This window comes from Musca autumnalis, unplaced genomic scaffold, assembly GCF_047663935.1.
Source record: "Musca autumnalis isolate F117 unplaced genomic scaffold, ASM4766393v1 scaffold_4, whole genome shotgun sequence".
NCBI lineage: Eukaryota > Metazoa > Arthropoda > Insecta > Diptera > Muscidae > Musca > Musca autumnalis.
In genome coordinates, this window is record NW_027411977.1 from 85016586 (window position 1) to 85035331 (window position 18746).

Here is an 18746-nt window from a genome sequence, read left to right on the forward strand (position 1 = left end):
GTGGGTTTGCAGGACAAGCTCTAAAAGTTTGGAAATTTCTTTGACCTTCAGTACTATGCTAAGTAAATATTTGTTTATAACTTCTGTCCGGATTGTCCGATTATTACCAAAATTTGACAGAATTTAAGTTAAAGGACGTTAAATATAAAAATGTAAAGAACTTGAAAACATGCTAAGTCGACTTAGCATACTATTGTTTGGAGGCGTCGATATGATATATGCAAAATTTATGCATTTTACATATTTCTTATGCAAGAAATATTTCAATAATAGGTACAAAAAGTTGTGTGTAAAATTTTTCTGTTTAAAGTTCTCTTCAGACAAATCAATAAAATAGAGAAATGTATAACCACAGCCACAATCTTCAAAATACCGAAAATCAGGAGGTATCGTTCTATGGGGGCTTTATCAAGGCCTGAACCTAAACCGACAAATTTCAGGTGCAAAGTTTTATACCCCAAAGAAGCACCCTTTCTTCCAGAAAGGGTCTATAGAAGCACCCTTTCTTCCAGAAAGGGTCTATAGAAGCACCCTTTCTTCCAGAAAGGGTCTATAGAAGCACCCTTTCTTCCAGAAAGGGTCTATAGAAGCACCCTTTCTTCCAGAAAGGGTCTATAGAAGCACCCTTTCTTCCAGAAAGGGTCTATAGAAGCACCCTTTCTTCCAGAAAGGGTCTATAGAAGCACCCTTTCTTCCAGAAAAGGTCTATAGAAGCACCCTTTCTTCCAGAAAGCGTCTATAGAAGCACCCTTTCTTCCAGAAAGGGTCTATAGAAGCACCCTTTCTTCCAGAAAGGGTCTATAGAAGCACCCTTTCTTCCAGAAAGGGTCTATAAAAGCACCCTTTCTTCCAGAAAGGGTCTATAAAAGCACCCTTTCTTCCAGAAAGGGTCTATAGAAGCACCCTTTCTTCCAGAAAGGGTCTATAGAAGCACCCTTTCTTCCAGAAATGGTCTATAGAAGCACCCTTTCTTCCAGAAAGGGTCTATAGAAGCACCCTTTCTTCCAGAAATGGTCTATAGAAGCACCCTTTCTTCCAGAAAGGGTCTATAGAAGCACCCTTTCTTCCAGAAAGGGTCTATAGAAGCACCCTTTCTTCCAGAAAGGGTCTATAGAAGCACCCTTTCTTCCAGAAAAGGTCTATAGAAGCACCCTTTCTTCCAGAAAGCGTCTATAGAAGCACCCTTTCTTCCAGAAAGGGTCTATAGAAGCACCCTTTCTTCCAGAAAGGGTCTATAGAAGCACCCTTTCTTCCAGAAAGGGTCTATAGAAGCACCCTTTCTTCCAGAAAGGGTCTATAGAGCACCCTTTCTTCCAGAAAGGGTCTATAGAAGCACCCTTTCTTCCAGAAAGGGTCTATAGAAGCACCCTTTCTTCCAGAAAGGGTCTATAGAAGCACCCTTTCTTCCAGAAAGGGTCTATAGAAGCACCCTTTCTTCCAGAAAGGGTCTATAGAAGCACCCTTTCTTCCAGAAAGGGTCTATAAAAGCACCCTTTCTTCCAGAAAGGGTCTATAAAAGCACCCTTTCTTCCAGAAAGGGTCTATAGAAGCACCCTTTCTTCCAGAAAGGGTCTATAGAAGCACCCTTTCTTCCAGAAATGGTCTATAGAAGCACCCTTTCTTCCAGAAAGGGTCTATAGAAGCACCCTTTCTTCCAGAAATGGTCTATAAAAGCACAATTTCATGCAGAAAGGGTCTATAGAAGCACCGTTTCTTCCAGAGAGGGTCTATAGAAGCACCGTTTCTTCCAGAGAGGGTCTATAGAAGCACCCTTTCTTCCAGAGATTGTTTATAGAAGCACCCTTTCTTCCAGAGAGGGTTTATAGAAGCACCCTTTCTTCCAGAGAGGGTTTATAGAAGCACCCTTTCTTCCAGAAAGGGTCTATAGAAGCACCCTTTCTTCCAGAGAGGGTTTATAGAAGCACCCTTTCTTCCAGAAAGGGTCTATAGAAGCACCCTTTCTTCCAGAAAGGGTCTATAGAAGCACCGTTTCTTCCAGAGAGGGTCTATAGAAGCACCGTTTCCTCCAGAGAGGGTCTATAGAAGCACACTTTCTTCCAGAGAGGGTTTATAGAAGCACCCTTTCTTCCAGAGAGGGTTTATAGAAGCACCCTTTCTTCCAGAAAGGGTCTATAGAAGCACCCTTTCTTCCAGAGAGGGTCTATAGAAGCACCGTTTCCTCCAGAGAGGGTCTATAGAAGCACCGTTTCCTCCAGAGAGGGTCTATAGAAGCACACTTTCTTCCAGAGAGGGTTTATAGAAGCACCCTTTCTTCCAGAGAGGGTCTATAGAAGCACCCTTTCTTCCAGAAAGTGTCTATAGAAGCACCCTTTCTTCCAGAAAGGGTCTATAGAAGCACCCTTTCTTCCAGAAAGGGTCTATAGAAACACCCTTTCTTCCAGAAAGTGTCTATTGAAGCCCCTTTCTCCCAGAAATGGTCTAAAGAATCACCCTTTCTCCCAGAAATGGTCTAAAGAATCACCCTTTCTCCCAGAAATGGTCTAACGAATCACCCTTTCTTCCAGAAAGTGTATATAGAAGCACCCTTTCTTTCAGAAAGGGTCTATAAAACCAACCTTTCTTCCAGAAAGGGTCTATAAAAGCACCTTTTCTTCCAGAAAAAGTCTATAAAAGGACCCTTTCTTCAAGAAATGGTCTATAGAAGCACCCTTTCTTCCAGAAATGGTATATAGAAGCACCCTTTCTTCCAGAAAGGGTCTATAGAAGCACCCTTTCTTCCAGAAAGGGTCTATAGAAGCACCCTTTCTTGTAGAAAGGGTCTATAGAAGCACCCTTTCTTGCAGAAAGGGTCTATAGAAGCACCCTTTCTTGCAGAAAGGGTCTATAGAAGCACCCTTTCTTCCAGAAAGAGTCTAAAGAATCACCCTTTCTTCCAGAAAGTGTATATAGAAGCACCCTTTCTTTCGGAAATGGTCTATAAAACCAACCTTTCTTCCAGAAAGGGTTTAAAGAAGAACCCTTTCTTCAAGAAGAGTTTAAAGAAAAGGGTCTATAGAAGCAACTTTTCTTCCACAAAGGATCGTCATTCTTCTAGAAATTGTCTATAGAAGCATCTAACCAATAACCACTGATTCTCTGAAACCCCCTATTCCACTTCAAACCAGGTCTACAAATCGACGGCATGATACTTTTAGGCATTCTCAATGCTAATACTTCTTGAGTCTGCGGTACGCTCATCCATTAAAATACTCGGAAACTTTACAGATTGACGCTGAGACCTAAAAAAGGGGTCGTTCGTATGGTACGCTACGTACTATTATAGAGTATACGTTCCATTGTCACATGGTGCTTATTACATGTCTGATAACACATTCTTAGCATAGGCATCTCCCTTTTCTGTTTCCCTCCCTGATGTTAGTTTGATTCTCCAGTCCTTAGTAAAATTTAAGAACTTCAATTTCACTCCTCCGTGGTGCAATGGTTAGCACGTCCGCCTTGCACTCAGAAGGTCTGCGGTTCGAATCCCAGGCCAAGCAACATCAAATTTTCAACGGTGGCAAAATTCCCCCTCAGTAATGCTGGCGACATTTCCTGAGTATTTAAGCCATGAAAAACTTCTCTACAAGTGGTGTCGTAAGACACGCCGTTCGGACCATATCATTGAGCCAATATGAATCGGCGTGCACTCATTGATATGAGAGAAGTCTCCCTTGTCCCTTCAAGGATGTTGTGGGAACATGTGTATGTATGTATGTATGTATATCTAATTTTTTACTTCCGTTTTTGTATATCTCTTTCGGAAAGTGGCATACTAATATCTAAAATTGTCTTCTAAATATTTTGAATTTTCCACTATAAATTCTTGGGTCTATAACGTCGAACGGAATAATAACCAAATGATACTGAAGTGGTCTATTGTTCAAAATCGAATTATAGCCTTAATTCACATGTTCTCATCCCATAACTAGTCCATAATTCAATTCTATTCAAGTTTCTTCTTGAAATATTTATGTTTGTGCATTAAAATCGCAAGTTCTTGCAAAAGTCAATTACGCCATGCGTCCTAAAAGAAAAACCGGCTAAAATTAAAAACGAAAACCACGATATTGAATTGAAAATTATAAAAATGTTTAACAAGTTTGTCTGTCTGTCTGTCCTTTTACCTGCAAGCCTGACTGCCTGTTTGTTGGAATTATAGAACGTGCCGCATTTTAGACATTCGTTTACATTCACACACACACGCACACACTCATGTGTCAAATGTGATTACAAACATAATAACAAAAAACCAGTTATTGGATAAAAAAAAAATAAACAAAAAAGTTAAGCAAACATAAGTCACAAACTCTGCCGCCAAATGCCGGTGCAATAATCCGGCAGTTAAGATTTGTTGTGTGAAGGTGGTGTTAGTGGTGGTGGTACTTGTGGCGTAAAAGTGGTTGCATGCATGCTTGCCTGCCTTGACTTGATCAATACAAATGAGAAATCTGGGCTCCACAACAGTTACTGTTAAACTAGAGAGTTGCCGTGTTTGGGAGGAATTTCCACACTCAATTTATTGGACAAGTAATATTACAAAATTAATATTGAATTTTCCATGTTGTTACATGGGCATTTGATGCTTGAGGGCTTTCTAATGTAAATTTCCCACCATCTTCGTTGTTGTAATAACCTTTTCCTTTTTAAAATTAAAAATGTATTTTGGTCGAATTTCATAAATACATTTTGTTCGAAAAAAAAAAATCTTAACATTTAGGGGGGATCGTCACTGTTAACATGGAGCAGAAAGAGAACTAAAATTTACTCTTAACATTAGTTGTTATTTCTCTTCTGCTTACTCAAGCATCAAGTATTTTGTGTGTTTTCAAGTGGCATTAATGTGAGAGCCCCCCTCAACCACATTTTGGGCTACATCTTATCATCTGTTGTTGTTCCCTTTTTCTATGTTAAACAAACTGTTGTCGCACATTTAACGTTCAGTCAACGGCAATTATTCGATTCAAAAACAACGACCGTTATAACGCGACGGCTGAAAGAAAAAGCGTTTATTGTGACGGAAGAAGACCTTTAATTATTATTATTTTTATTTATTTTTGCAATAATCCGCACTGATAAAAAAACAACAACAAGAAAACAAAACAAAGGTGTCTGTTTTCCGTTTAAGGAAAAATAAAGAAAAGCAAAAATACGAAATATTATATTATTTCAACAAATAATGATTAATAGAAAATAAAAAACAACTGCAATACAACACATAGAGGAGAAAAAATCGACAACAAATTATACAACCATTTAAATTGATTTTTTGTGATCTCATAAATTTTGACAAGTGTTGTTATTTTCAAATTAAGGTAGTTTTTTGGAAATGAAAAAAAAAAAATAACCAACAAATGCAAAAGTTCAACAATATTTTTATGTTTTTTAGATGAATTTCGTAAAACAAAAGTTTGTCCTCGAGTACCGGTAATTTTAAACCACCATACCACCACACAATTACTTATTGCCTCATTTTGTGCGGAATTCCGCGTAAAACCAACAATCATTGGCAAGTGTTTTTTACCTTCATCATCGTCATCCCAATTGGTATTGGATTTTAAAATGTTTTTAAACGGTTTTTATGCAATACCTCGTTTGTTGGAAGTAAGGTTTTTTTTTTGCTCTTGAGGTATTATGTTTTTGTAAGCAGCAGTGCAGCGCATTCGCTTTAATGTTCGCAAAAATTGCGAAAAATATCTAACAAAACTATTTTTTCATAGAAAATCAAAAGACCATAACATGTTCTAGGGGTTTTAACACAAAAATAGATTAATTACTCACGGCACAGTATTCTTTTGTAATATAAAGGTGTTAATTTTATTTTTTCATATTACTGTTAGTTTTGTTTAGCATTGAATTTCAGGGGAGGAAGAGAAATATAGTTTCTTGGAATATTAGGTTAGGTAGGAAACATTTTTTTAATATACAAGGTCCTCTTTTCCTAGACGGTTCGTAAATTAAAAAAAAAAAAACTGTTATTTTAACACAGATCTATATCAGTGAGAAGTATAAACTTTGTCGAGCCGACTCAGCCTGTGGCTAAAAAACAAAACAGATGTAGTGGACCTATGTATATGAACAGGTCCCTAATTAAAAAAACATCTTCGTAGGCGACAGCAGAAGCTTCAAGCGTAAATGTCTATGCCGTTTGTGGGTTTGGTGTCATACACAGTGGACATTAGGGCGGCCCAAAAATCGACAACGTTTTTTAAGAATCGGATCGGATTTTGATATAGCTTCGATAGGCCGATTTTAGGTATTTTGGACCCTGTATAGCAAAATCGAAATCTGATCCGATTTTCAAAATTTTTTTGTAGGATTCGTTTTTTAGCCAATAGAATCGGATCGGATTTTGATATAGCTCCGATAGACCGACTTTAGGTATTTTGGACCCTGTATAGCAATATCGAAAATCGGATTTTCAAAATTTTATGTAGGATTCGTTTTTTAGCCACAACAAAGAACTGGTAAACAAATTTCATCGATTGGACAATAAATGCGGATTTTAGAGAATTTTGTGAAAATGCAACTTTGGCCCAATGCAAATTACTATGGAAACAAAGATCCCTCTAGTGGCACGGGTTAACATTAACCGATCGCCACAAAATTCCACGTATAAGGGGTTTGGATCAAATGGAAAAAATATTCGTTTCATAAAAAAAAAAACTTTTTTGGTTTTTTGGTCCGCCCTATTGGACATACACATTTCACTGACAGACCCAATCATTACAGTCTATACCAAAGAAATCATATTTTTCTTGCAAGAGTACCACTTGGGCAGAGATTTTTCGAACATTCAGGCGATTATCGAAAGAAATATGTACATTATGGAATACTGAAACCTTTAGTGCAAAAACTGTATGAAGGATTGTTTCTCAGAAGGTATTGGCTTTCTCTAGCAATAAAATAAAATATTATGGACATGATCACAATAACTGAGCCAAAATGTACCTCATCGAAATAACGGTTTTAGACCCCAAGAATGTTTGGACGAAATCCGTTTCAGACAATTTGGAGTCGATTTAGCAATGTCCGTCCGTTCGAAGATGGACCATATCGGTCCACTCCTTCGGGTACCTCCCCCACAAAAGTTGGAAAATGTTCGGAAAATTGGAGTGCACGATAACTCTTGAAGGTAGTGACCGATTTGGTCCATGCTATGCACATCCTGAAATTTCTACCAGACTTAGACGGGTTTCCAATATGGACTTAATCGGTCCACTCCTTCGGCTACCTCCCACCCAAAATTTCGGAAAAGTTCAATTTAGGACCAGCTCTCGAATCGCTTTGATTTTTGTTGTAACAACTTGTATTCACTGCCCCCCATACGACGGTACTATGTTCATCAGGGGCAAGTCCATACTTCCTGAGAAAATAGCCTGAAAGGTGAAAAAAAAACCCTATGACGCCGTGTGTAATGGTTGGAGCGCAAGATAATTCTCGAACGGATCTTCCGATTCCGTCCAAAATGTGGCCTTCGTAATATTTTGTCCAAACTTAGTTTAACTTCGAACAAAAGCCAGCCATATCGGTCCACTCCTTCAGGTACCTCCCCCACAAAAGTTCAAACCGATTTGGTCCATACTTTACACATCCTAATATATCTCCTCCCACACAAAATTTCGGATAAGTCCACTTTAAGACCTGCTCTCGATCACTTTGATTTTTGTTGAAGCAACTTGCATTCACTGACCCAATTTACGATGGTACAAGTTTTTTCAGAGGCAAGTAATTACTTCCTGAAAGTTGTAAAAATCCCTATGGCTGGACCGCACTATAGCACTCGAACTGGTCAACCGATTTGGTCTTAAATTTGGCCTTCGAAATATTTTGTCCAAACTTAGTTTCAGTTCGAAAATGGGGAATGTCGGTCCACAACTTCCAGTTCCTCCCCAAATGTAAAAAATGTCACTAAAATGGTATGCACAATACACTTTCTTGAACGGGGTAACCAATTTGGTCCAAACGTTGGATCTTCTTTTGAAATTTAATCCTAATCCACATATTTGTCTGTAAGTTCAAATGTTCAAAAAGTTCCTCAAAATTCTGAAAATACCCTAAATACATTCGATATGTCCGTAGATGAAAGTTTCAATTCACATAGGCTGGGGGTATATCTCTGTCGGCAAAGCCGACTGATACTTTTTTACTCGTCCATTTTGGAACTAGATCTAATTTTTGGAGTCATTCCTTTCGATAGTTATCGCGTTATTGTGTTATTAGCGTTTGTTTGTTCTTTTTTAGATCTTATGGATCATTATATCGGGAAGTACCTTCGATGGAAATTTCAAAACAATCCTCGAACACCCATTAAATCGGAAGCAGTTCTTCGATAGTTATCGTGTGTACCAACCATTTTAGTTAGACACCACCGTAGCTTTTATTGAGATTTTAGACGTAGCATGGACTTGTCTGCGAAAAACATTGTATCGCCGTAAATAGAACACAAGATGTACGTTCGGTCAAAACTATCTTCGAATACACCATATTAACCTGCAGTTAAGCAAACATTTTGAACTTTTGTCAAGGAAAGTACCGAAACAATCCTCGATCTACCCTTCAACTGCGCTTAAGCAAAAATTATGAACTTATATGAGGGAGGTAACCGAAGGTATTGTCCGATATATGTCTTTTTGGAACTTGATGTATGTTTGGAAGAAAGCTTAAGATGTCCACATTTTCCGCCAAATCGAATATTCAATTCAGAAGTTATCGTGCCTATCAGTTGTTGTGATTGTAGTAACGTAAATATGTTCATTCGTATATCTATCTGGCTCCGGTTCCTCTGTATCCAATTTCAAAAATTCGGCAACCTGGACTGGCTGTGTCCATAAAGAATCAGGAGATGGGTTAGTGAATTTAGCTGGGGAATTAAATACATGCAGAGTGCCGTGTGTCCCAATCCACATGCAGGCCATATGTATGGTATCGTCCCCTCAATTCGTGCCCAATAAGAATTGAGGTGGCTGCATCGTGCGGATTTTAATCTTTCGTGTCTACTGCTTCTCCTAGTACGGAATTATCGCTATACATTTGAACTGCCTATTCAACTGCATCAGTTTGAATGCTATTCAGGCCTGCCTGATAGGCTCATAGATGTTTGGATCTCCCTCTCTCTCTCTTTATATATCATGAAGATAGTTCCTGACGTTCTTTGGTTGGGGAAGCCCGTCCACTAGATCGCAACCGGTATGCTCACGGCGGTAACACCCAAGTAGGTACTGCATCGACAACATCTTGTTGTGCTGATATACCGGTAAAAACTTTGTCTCCTCATAAAGATGGTCCACTGGTGTTATGCTGTTCTCAGGGCGTAATTCTGGCAGATTTGAATATTCTTCCAATACATAGCGATAACATTGGCATTGGTCCACAGGTTTTATGCTGTTCTCAGGGCGTCCTTCTGGCAGATTTGAATATTCTTCCAATACATAGCGATAACATTGGCAAACCACACTGGAGCCGCATAGCTTAACAGAGACCGGTATATTGCTTAATAAAAAGCCAACAGGGTTTCTTTGTCAACATCCCTAGTGCTGCCGACCAGCGACTTGATGATAGAACCCAATGCCAAGATCGTCAATTATCCGCATACATTACGATCTGAAGGGTTTGGAATTTCAGAAAAGTAGATGTTAAACAGTTCCGGAGATATCACCCGCTTTTGCGAACTCCCGTTTCACTCTACTTCTTATTTCACTTTTCCTATTTCTGAATTCTACAAAAGCCTGACGTCCACACATATATTTGATTATTCGACGTTTCAAACACATCTTGAGGGGAGTCACCTCTGTGTCCTCGAAAAGCTTGGCATAGTTGACGGTATGAAAGCCTTCGATAGTTCAAGACTTAAGAACCTTGTTGCTACTGCCTGTTCTGGTTCAGTACTCGACTGAGATTTGTGGATAGTTTGGAATGCTTGGTTTTGGAATGCATGGTTTGGAATCCATGCTAATGTTGTCCAACTTGGAAGACTGTTTATCATCATTGGTAGAAGTAGTGCCTGTAAAATATTTGCAACTGGCGACAGAAGGGAGATCGGTCAGTACGATTCACTTCTGCTGGCATCTTTGCCCAGCCTCAGCAGCGGTACCACACTGCCAACATTCCATGCTTCTAACGCTAGATTGAAGACACAGCTAACGTAGATTAAAGACACTTGCGGTATAGTCAATCCACGGTTCATTCAGTTGCTTAAGCATTACCATTTATATTCCGTGTGGGCCCAACTATGGATGACTTTACGTTTCGGATGATATCTGTAACATCGCTCATCGTGAATTGCGGTGGTATATTCACGGCTGTGGGGGCTCTTATACGGCGTATTGCACTCCTCTTGGCCCCATCACTCTCGGAGTGCGCTATAAATTAACGCGCATATCTTCGGAACTGTCACTGTCACGCCGTTGAAAGTAACATCGGTTCTAGTATTGTTCTTTCCCGAATTCGAGAATGATTTAAATTAAGCCTATACCAATGTTGCATTGCTTAAGGTAGTGGATTTTAAGAGTAAGTTCCCTAACTCTTGGGTCTTCAGGGTTCGTACGACGAATCTCATCACTCTCATTTGCTGGTCCGTCGCCTCTGCTGAGAAATTTGGTCTGATTTCGGGTATTCGACCAGGATGTACGTGGCGATCCTTTGCACCTGTGTCCCGGAAAATTCAGCTACCCGTGGATCTGAGGCAATAGGCAGCTCTCTGAAGCGTTTAATGGTAAATTCTCTGAACACTTACCAATAAGCTTTTTCATCGTTAAGGAAGTTAAGGGAGCATTATGAGAGAAGTATAAAAAGTGTTTTTCATTCAGTGTGTGGGAATTCCAACATTATTGAGTTGAACGTAGAATCATTCTGCACCCATTGATACGAGAGGAGTCTCCCCTTATCTGTTCAAGAATGACCATGGGATTTTTTTTTCAAATTGTTAGGGCACGTATAGAAAAGAAAATATATTATTTTCATTTGGTAATGATTTTGGTTTTCTTTGAATTAATTCCCTTTCGAGTTGAGCTATTTAGACCTAATAGGTACATTGAAAAATTAGGAATCCACCGAAGTCCCACACATTCAACCACTATGCTACGTTTCACGGGTGGTTAGACCGATCATCAGGCATATTGAATGGTGTTTTTTTAGTGGGTGGACGAAGGCTAAGCTTGGAGACTAGCATTTATATCACAAATCATTCGAAATTTGTATATTCGAATTATTTATTTATTTTAATGTTAGTCATTTAATTCCAAACCTTTTTTCAATGCTTTATTACAAATACTAAGGCAGCTTTTTTCCACCTTTATTTTATTTGTTCTTCTGTTTTCGCTAAGGATAATCGGTATGGGTCATAGATATTTTATATTTTTTCATTATACCCTACACCACTATGTGGGGAGGGTATTATAAGTTGGTTTTGGCCAAAAAGTTTGTAACGCATCGAAATAATGGTCGTAGACCCATACTTATATATACCAAAATGAATGTCTCGACGAGCTGAGTCGATCTGGCTATGTGTGTCCGTCCGTCAGTCCGTCCGTCCGTCCGTCTGTCCGTCTGTCCATCTAAACCTTGTAATCACGCTACAGGTCGCAATTTTGATCGGATCGTCACGAAATTTTGGATGTTGATGGGGGTCCCGGAGGGGAAGAAGCCTATTGATTTTGGTGATGGTCGGATAATATTTAGGGGTCGGAATGGGCAAAAAACGTATGTGGATAAAAATACAACGTTTTTTTCCAAAGCGAATATCTCAGCTTCTATATGGGGTATACCAAAAGCAGAACATGATAATGAAAGTAGAAAATATCACATTTCTAATGATGTAAAGTAGGTTCTCGTAGGTGATCAAATAACGACGATATCACAATAGTCGCAAATAAAACTCAAATTTTCATTTTTGCGATCTTAATTACAATGACGAATATCACAGCTTTGGTTGGGGACTTTCCAAAATCAAAGCCTGGCTATGAAAGTAGAAGATCCCGTCTTTATAATGATGTAAACAAGGTCGGCGCAGGTGACCAAATAACGGAGATATCGCAATAGTCGGTAATACATCCCATTTTTCCACTTTTTTGGAAATCACGCTACAGGTCTCAATTTTGATCGGATCGTCACGAAATTTTGAGGGTTAATCCGGGTCACACAGATGAAGAAGCCTATTGATTTTGGTGATGGTCAGATAATATTTAGGGGTCGAAATGGGCAAAAAACTTATTTGGAGAAAAAGACAACGTTTTTTTCCTAAGCGAATATCTGAGCTTCAATATGGGGTATACCAAAAGCAGAACCTGGCCATGAAAGTAGAAAATATCGCCTTTCTAATGATGTAAAGTGGGTTCTCGTAGGTGATCAAACAACGAATATATCGCAATAGCCGCTAATAGAACCCAACTTTTTTTGCGATTTTAATAATAATGACGAATATCACAGCTTCGGTTGGGGATTTTCCAAAAACAAAGCCTGGCTATGAAAGTAGAAGATCCCGTCTTTACAATGATGTAAACAAGATTGGCGTAGGTTGCCACATAACGGAGATATCACACTAGTCGGCAATACATCCCATTGTTTAATTTTTTTGTAATCACGCTACAGGTCGCAATTTTGATCGGATTTGAGGGCTAATGGGGTTCCTACAGAGAAAGAAGCCTATTGATTTTGGTGATGGTCGGATAATATTCAGGGGTCGGAATGGGCAAAAAACTTAGTTGGAGAAAAGGCCAACGTTTTATTTCAAAATGAATATCTCTCTTCTGTAAGAAGTATATCGAAAGCAAAACCTGGCAAGGAAAGTAGAAAATATCACTTTTACAACGATGTGAAGTAGGTGGTCATAGGTGGTCAAACAACAGAGATATTGCAATAGTCGGTAATGCATCCCTTTTTTTGTGCAATCACACTACGAAATTTTGATCGGATCCTCACGAAATTTTGATGGGGGTCTAACAGAGAAAGAAGCCTATTGATGGTTGGCATATATCCCACTTTTCCATTTTTTACTTGGGTTGTAGTGTCGATGCACTTAAATGCGTTTCAAAAAAATTGACCTGTGTTATTGGAGACATTCAGAGCAAAGGCGCTAAGCTATCCCAATTTTAATATTTTGAATTTTATTAGTCAAAAGGTTATGAACAGGGGTTGTGGTGTAGGGTATCACATAGTCGGCCCCGACCCGACTATAGCCTTGGCTCACTTGTTTTCTAAATAATAAAAATATTGTTGAACTTTTCGAATATCTATGTCAAACAAATCGCCTGACTTTCTGAATATAAGAAAAATAAAAATTTCATTTTTTCTTGCAGAAAAATAATAACATTTTATAAATCATAAATAAAAAACTGAAAAAAAAAACAAAAACACTCAACAAAATCAATAAATATTTTATATGTGCGGTTAAATACAATAAACTAGCGATACTCGATGAAAAATATCACCATGCTCGCTAATTGATAAAGTTCGAACAAAAAATTGTAAAATGATATAAACAAAAAAACACAATATTGAAAAGTGATATAAAAAACTAAAAATAAACAATACTGATAAAACGCGAACCTAAGATAAGAAAATTCCCTAAAATAGTGGAAAAACAGCAACAATAAAATAGTGAAAACTCTACGAAAATATGGAATATTTAGAATATGCCATTCAACTATGGCACTATGTGCCTTATATTTTTTATGCTTTTGTTTTCCTCACCCTAATACCCAAATCATTGAGAAAAATCAATGATTTTGCCAAGGCCAATTATGAAGCAAATCGCCATAAATATCATCGTTGTTATGGACCCGAATTATGCTGTCATGTCTTGGAAGGTGATGAACATTTGCCGAAACAAAAGCCACGCAAAGCAGTGACACGTGTCTATCCCAAAAAACAAGTTGCTGCTAAAAAGGAAGACAAATCAACGGCGGTAACAAATAGTAATAACATCAACGAGGAGCCTGCGAATGTCTACAAGCGTCAAGTACACACCCACACAAATGTTAATAAAATTGCCAAAATGTTTGAAAGTGGCGGTGTCCAAAAGAAAATCAATCGTGTTACACCCACAATTTTACCAGATTTCCGTAGATGTTCCTTGAACTTTGATGATGATGATCATGATTTGTTTGAAAGGAAAGTGGAGGACCAACACACCACCACCCTCACATCTCCCAAGAAGAGGGAAAATGTCGTACTAAGACGTCTATCGAAACTAAGTCAAGAATTGGAAGAGAATAATGAAAATTCTTCAAACATTTTAAACCAAATGTCATCGGCGGTGGCAACAGATTCTCAATGGCACAGTGAACCGATAGAAAAATCAAAAAGGCCAATACCACCAACATTGAACCTAAGTGATATAAATTCCGCCACACCCTCAACAATGTCACCAAATCATTCATCCTCACCCCCATCTTCGCCACATTCTTCAAATTCCCCCGAACCATTATCACCTGTGGAGAAAAATTTTGCCCTTTTGAATATGAAATCAAGTTTAGAGGACATATTTGCAGCCATAGCCAAAAGTGCTGAAGATTCCGAAAGTTTTCTATATCGTGGTTGTAATTCTCTCTCACCAGTTACCTCAATTGATGACATTTTATCGCAGCGACGTTTATCACGGCCCCTGTCGGCCTATTCAATAAGTGATCTATTAAATGATGACCAATCCAACGGAAATAAAAGCTTAGAGGAGGCAGCTTATATGGAGAATTTTTTAAAAGTCTTAAATAAAACATGAAGATCTCTTTCAGCTTTGGCTTAATTAGTGAATATTTTTAAATATTTAATTTATTTGATTGCTTAAGCTGGAGTATATTTTAATTTATTTTAATTTCTCAAAATATGAGAGAATTAGGAAGGAATCATGAAATGTATTTGTGCCATGCCAAAAATGATTCCTAATAGGGGGGTTGTACATAATTAAAAAAGAATGGAATTGTTTGTGTATTTAAACAGTTTAGATAGGCGAAATACAAAAAGAAGCTTTATTTGGAAATGTTGACTCCATACAGGAAATAAAGGCTTGCTTGTTGGCAGGCAGATGTAGTTATTTAAATCATAGTCCTCATTCAGCAATTTTTCTGTCCACAAAAAATCCCATCCTCATGGCTTAGCAAGGGGAATTTGCAATAATCCTTTTCTTAATCAATTCCCCATATTTTGTAAAAAAACTATTTTTATTTGTCTCAAATAAAATACAGAAAAATGGTTAAAGTGTTCCTTTGCACTTTAGGCTTTAAATAATTTTATGATTTTAGAAATTGTTGTTATTATTTTAACTGATAATTTTATCTTATTTTAATTTAATGTTAATTAATATTTTTTATACTAATCGACTAAGACATTTAAAAAAAATATTTCGTAAAACAAGATTTTATTTTTTTTACCTTATAAAAATAATTAGTTTGTTGTATAGTTTTGCTAATTTATTTAATAAAAGACAAATTATGTTATAAACTAATTTTAAATGTCAAACAATTTTTTTTTATTTTACAATATGAATGCCAGTTTTTTTATTTTAAATCGAAAATGCCTCACTATTTTTTAAAACAAAATTAATATGCAATTATGGTATTACACTAAGTGTGAATATTTATAATAGTATTTTTTATAATTAACGATACAAGAATTTGTAAATAATATTTAAAATGAAAAACCAAAAATGGAAGATTAAAAAAAATATATAAAAAGAAATTAAAGATGTTGTTTGTTTTAATTAGCATTTGAGGTTTAAGGTAAAATCAATCAATTTTCTTTATTTAAATGCCTCCAACCCCATTCTAAGCTGGAATATTCACTCTTTTACAACCTCATATCCCTGTATCATAGCGTGATGAGTTTCTACATAAGATTACATAAAATCTTAATTATAAAGTGATACGATAAAAAAGCTTCCGCACAAAAAGCTTTTAAAAATTTTTTTTCAAAACTTTTGTCATTTTTTTGAAGTCACTATTAGCAGATATTTAACTGAAAACAAGGTATAGGGGCACACGACATAACCGAAATAACATAACCGTTGGTTCCTCACTATTTTATCGTCGTATTATTTCATATATATATATAAATTTTCTCGTTTAGAGTTAAGCTTGATGATCGAAATGTTTTTGCAAGTGAAAAAGGAAAGCCAAGGACCCACACAGTCACCAAATTATGTGACCTGGTTTCGCTGTTAGTTGAGCAGCTCTTCAGACATATCGACTGTGGAATGGCTTCTCTGTCCTAGAGCTTTTGGTTTTTCAAATGCAAATGTGTTTTTTTATTTCATATATCATAATAATTAAAAGTGATTTGTGCGGGACCTTTTTCAATATTTATGTGAAATAAAAGTTATTTTAGTCATTATTAGGCAAAAGCTCATTCATTCGTTCAACAGGAAATAATTTTTTAGGCATTAGTCGGCAAAAGTTCATTCATTCTCACTACAGGAAATCGTTTTTGGCTATATTCTGTTCTGACAAATGTCTGGGGAAAAGTTTTGTAGCCCCAAGAAAGAGTAAAGTCCAAACTTCAGGCATTTCAGTGTGATAACGAGGATAAAACTTTGAAAATACCCAAAATCGTAAGGTACCGTGGGGGCTATATCAAAACCGGGACCAAAACTTACAAGTTTCTGGCAGAAAGTTTTGTGATCCCAAAGGAGACGAAATACCAAATTTCAGTAATTTAAGTGTGATAATGAGCCCAAAAACTTCAAAATACCGAAAATCGGATGGTACCATTATATGGGGGCCATATCTAAAAGTTGACCGATACAACCCATTTTCAATACCATTCTAGGAGTAATAGACACTTTTGTACCAAATTATAAAGCTCAATCTTAAGTATTGCGAGCTGTTTCTTGATTTTAACAGACAGATGGACATGGTTATGTCGACTTAGAATTTTATGCTGAGGGGAATCTATAGGATATACTACGAATATATCGATGTGTTACAAACGGAATGACAAAGGGTACAAAAATGGAAATTTGGAATGGTCTAGTCATTGTTGCGATATCTCCGTTGCACAGTGGCTCAGAAATCGATTTTCTGGCCAAAGCCCCAATTTTTTGTCCTCACCGATAGTAAATATATTGAAACTAAGGAAACCCAAAAATTAGGTCAAAATATTGAAAGGTATGGGTGTAGCTACAACAATCTCCCAATTTTGAAAAATACGTCATTTTTGCAAATTTCTGGAGAAAGAAATAGCTATTTGTCTGATACTATAACCGATATTGTGTTCATTGTTTTCTTGTTAGGTTGGTTGGATTGTTGCCGTTAAGAACCGATTTTAAATAATAACCGTTTTAAACATATTACCGTAGCATTTACACGAAGTGAGCTATTTGATTTCAAGTTTAGTAAAATTTTGTACTTCGTTTACCTATTAATTATAGCTTTTTTCCACAAATGGATATTTTTTAAATATATGAGTTTTTATCATTTTCGAAAAAATTGTAAATTTTTTGAAAAAAAAATTTTAAATTTTTTGAAAAAAAATTAAATGTTTTGATATTTCTTAAATATACACTCCACGTCAGTAGAATAGAACACCTAAATATTTGTTAATGTTAGTTTATTTATCCCAAAACGAATGAATCCGCGTTTATAATCTTCAGATGATTTAAAGTCTATGATGTTCCGTATCAAACACAGAAAAAAATATGTTTCTAGCTCTTCGCGAAATGATTTTTTGATCAATTTTCCGATAGTACTATGAAAAATAGGCATTTATTTTTGGTCATCAGGATAGAACAGTCACTTTATTTTCGCGAATTTTTGAGATACTAACACCTAATTTTCTTTCAGTCGATAAAACAAGGATTTCTAATCTTTCTCCACCAAAGAAAACCTATAAATTATTCCGCGGACACCGAAATAACAGCGTTAAAGGCTTTAAATTGACAGATATTTGAAACATCTCAGAATATCAATAGGAGTCGCGCAGTTATGTCATATTTCTTCACAATAATATAGAATATGACACAGACAACCTCGACGGATACAATCGAGTGCTTCGGATGCTGATAAGATGGAAAATTTTCAATATATTTATGAAAAACGTCAAAATTTCTTATAAAAACCATGATGTTTTGTTCAATAAAATGGTTTTTCCGCGAGCAATTCTGCCGTTTAAAGGTTTGGAAATATGCTCCAGATTGAGAGGAAAATAATCTGATATGAAAATAACCGCTATTTTAATACACTGAGGGAAATTTTAGCACATTTTTCAAATTGAACACACCCTTTGGACTTTGAATTTTATATGTGTTCTTATTTCGGTATCAGCGACTGTTCTCAACAGTGTTATGCTGCAATATAAATGGACCAGGTTATGCTATCCATACCGGATTTTACGAATTAGTAGTTTTTTTAACTGAACACGCAAATGTAAAAGCCCCGTTTTCGCGGGAAAACACTGTCATGGAAATTGAGGTTTTAGGTTTTGTATAATGTTTTAAAAAGTACTAAAATTTCCCTCAGTGTATTAAAATAGCGGTATTTTCATATCAGATTATTTTCCTCTCAATCTGGAGCATATTTCCAAACCTTTAAACGGCAGAATTGCTCGCGGAAAAACCATTTTATTGAACAAAACATCATGGTTTTTATAAGAAATTTTGACGTTTTTCATAAATATATTGAAAATTTTCCATCTTATCAGCATCCGAAGCACTCGATTGTATCCGTCGAGGTTGTCTGTGTCATATTCTATATTGTTGTGAAGAAATATGACATAACTGCGCGACTCCTATTGATATTCTGAGATGTTTCAAATATCTGTCA

At 36.7% G+C, this 18746-nt stretch overlaps 2 protein-coding genes across 43 annotated transcripts in view; both read left to right on the forward strand.

The window, feature by feature from the left end:
- Svil (Supervillin) overlaps window positions 1-18746 on the forward strand; it is a 1126087-nt gene that overhangs the window by 1063244 nt on the left and 44097 nt on the right. The gene's annotated exons all lie outside the window — the stretch shown is intronic.
- On the forward strand, window positions 4894-15669 carry LOC141400814 (uncharacterized). The gene is made up of 2 exons (XM_073980376.1): window positions 4894-5312; window positions 13293-15669. The coding sequence occupies exon 2, from the start codon at window positions 13613-13615 to the stop codon at window positions 14711-14713; it is 1101 nt and encodes a 366-aa protein (XP_073836477.1). The 5' UTR covers window positions 4894-5312; window positions 13293-13612; the 3' UTR covers window positions 14714-15669.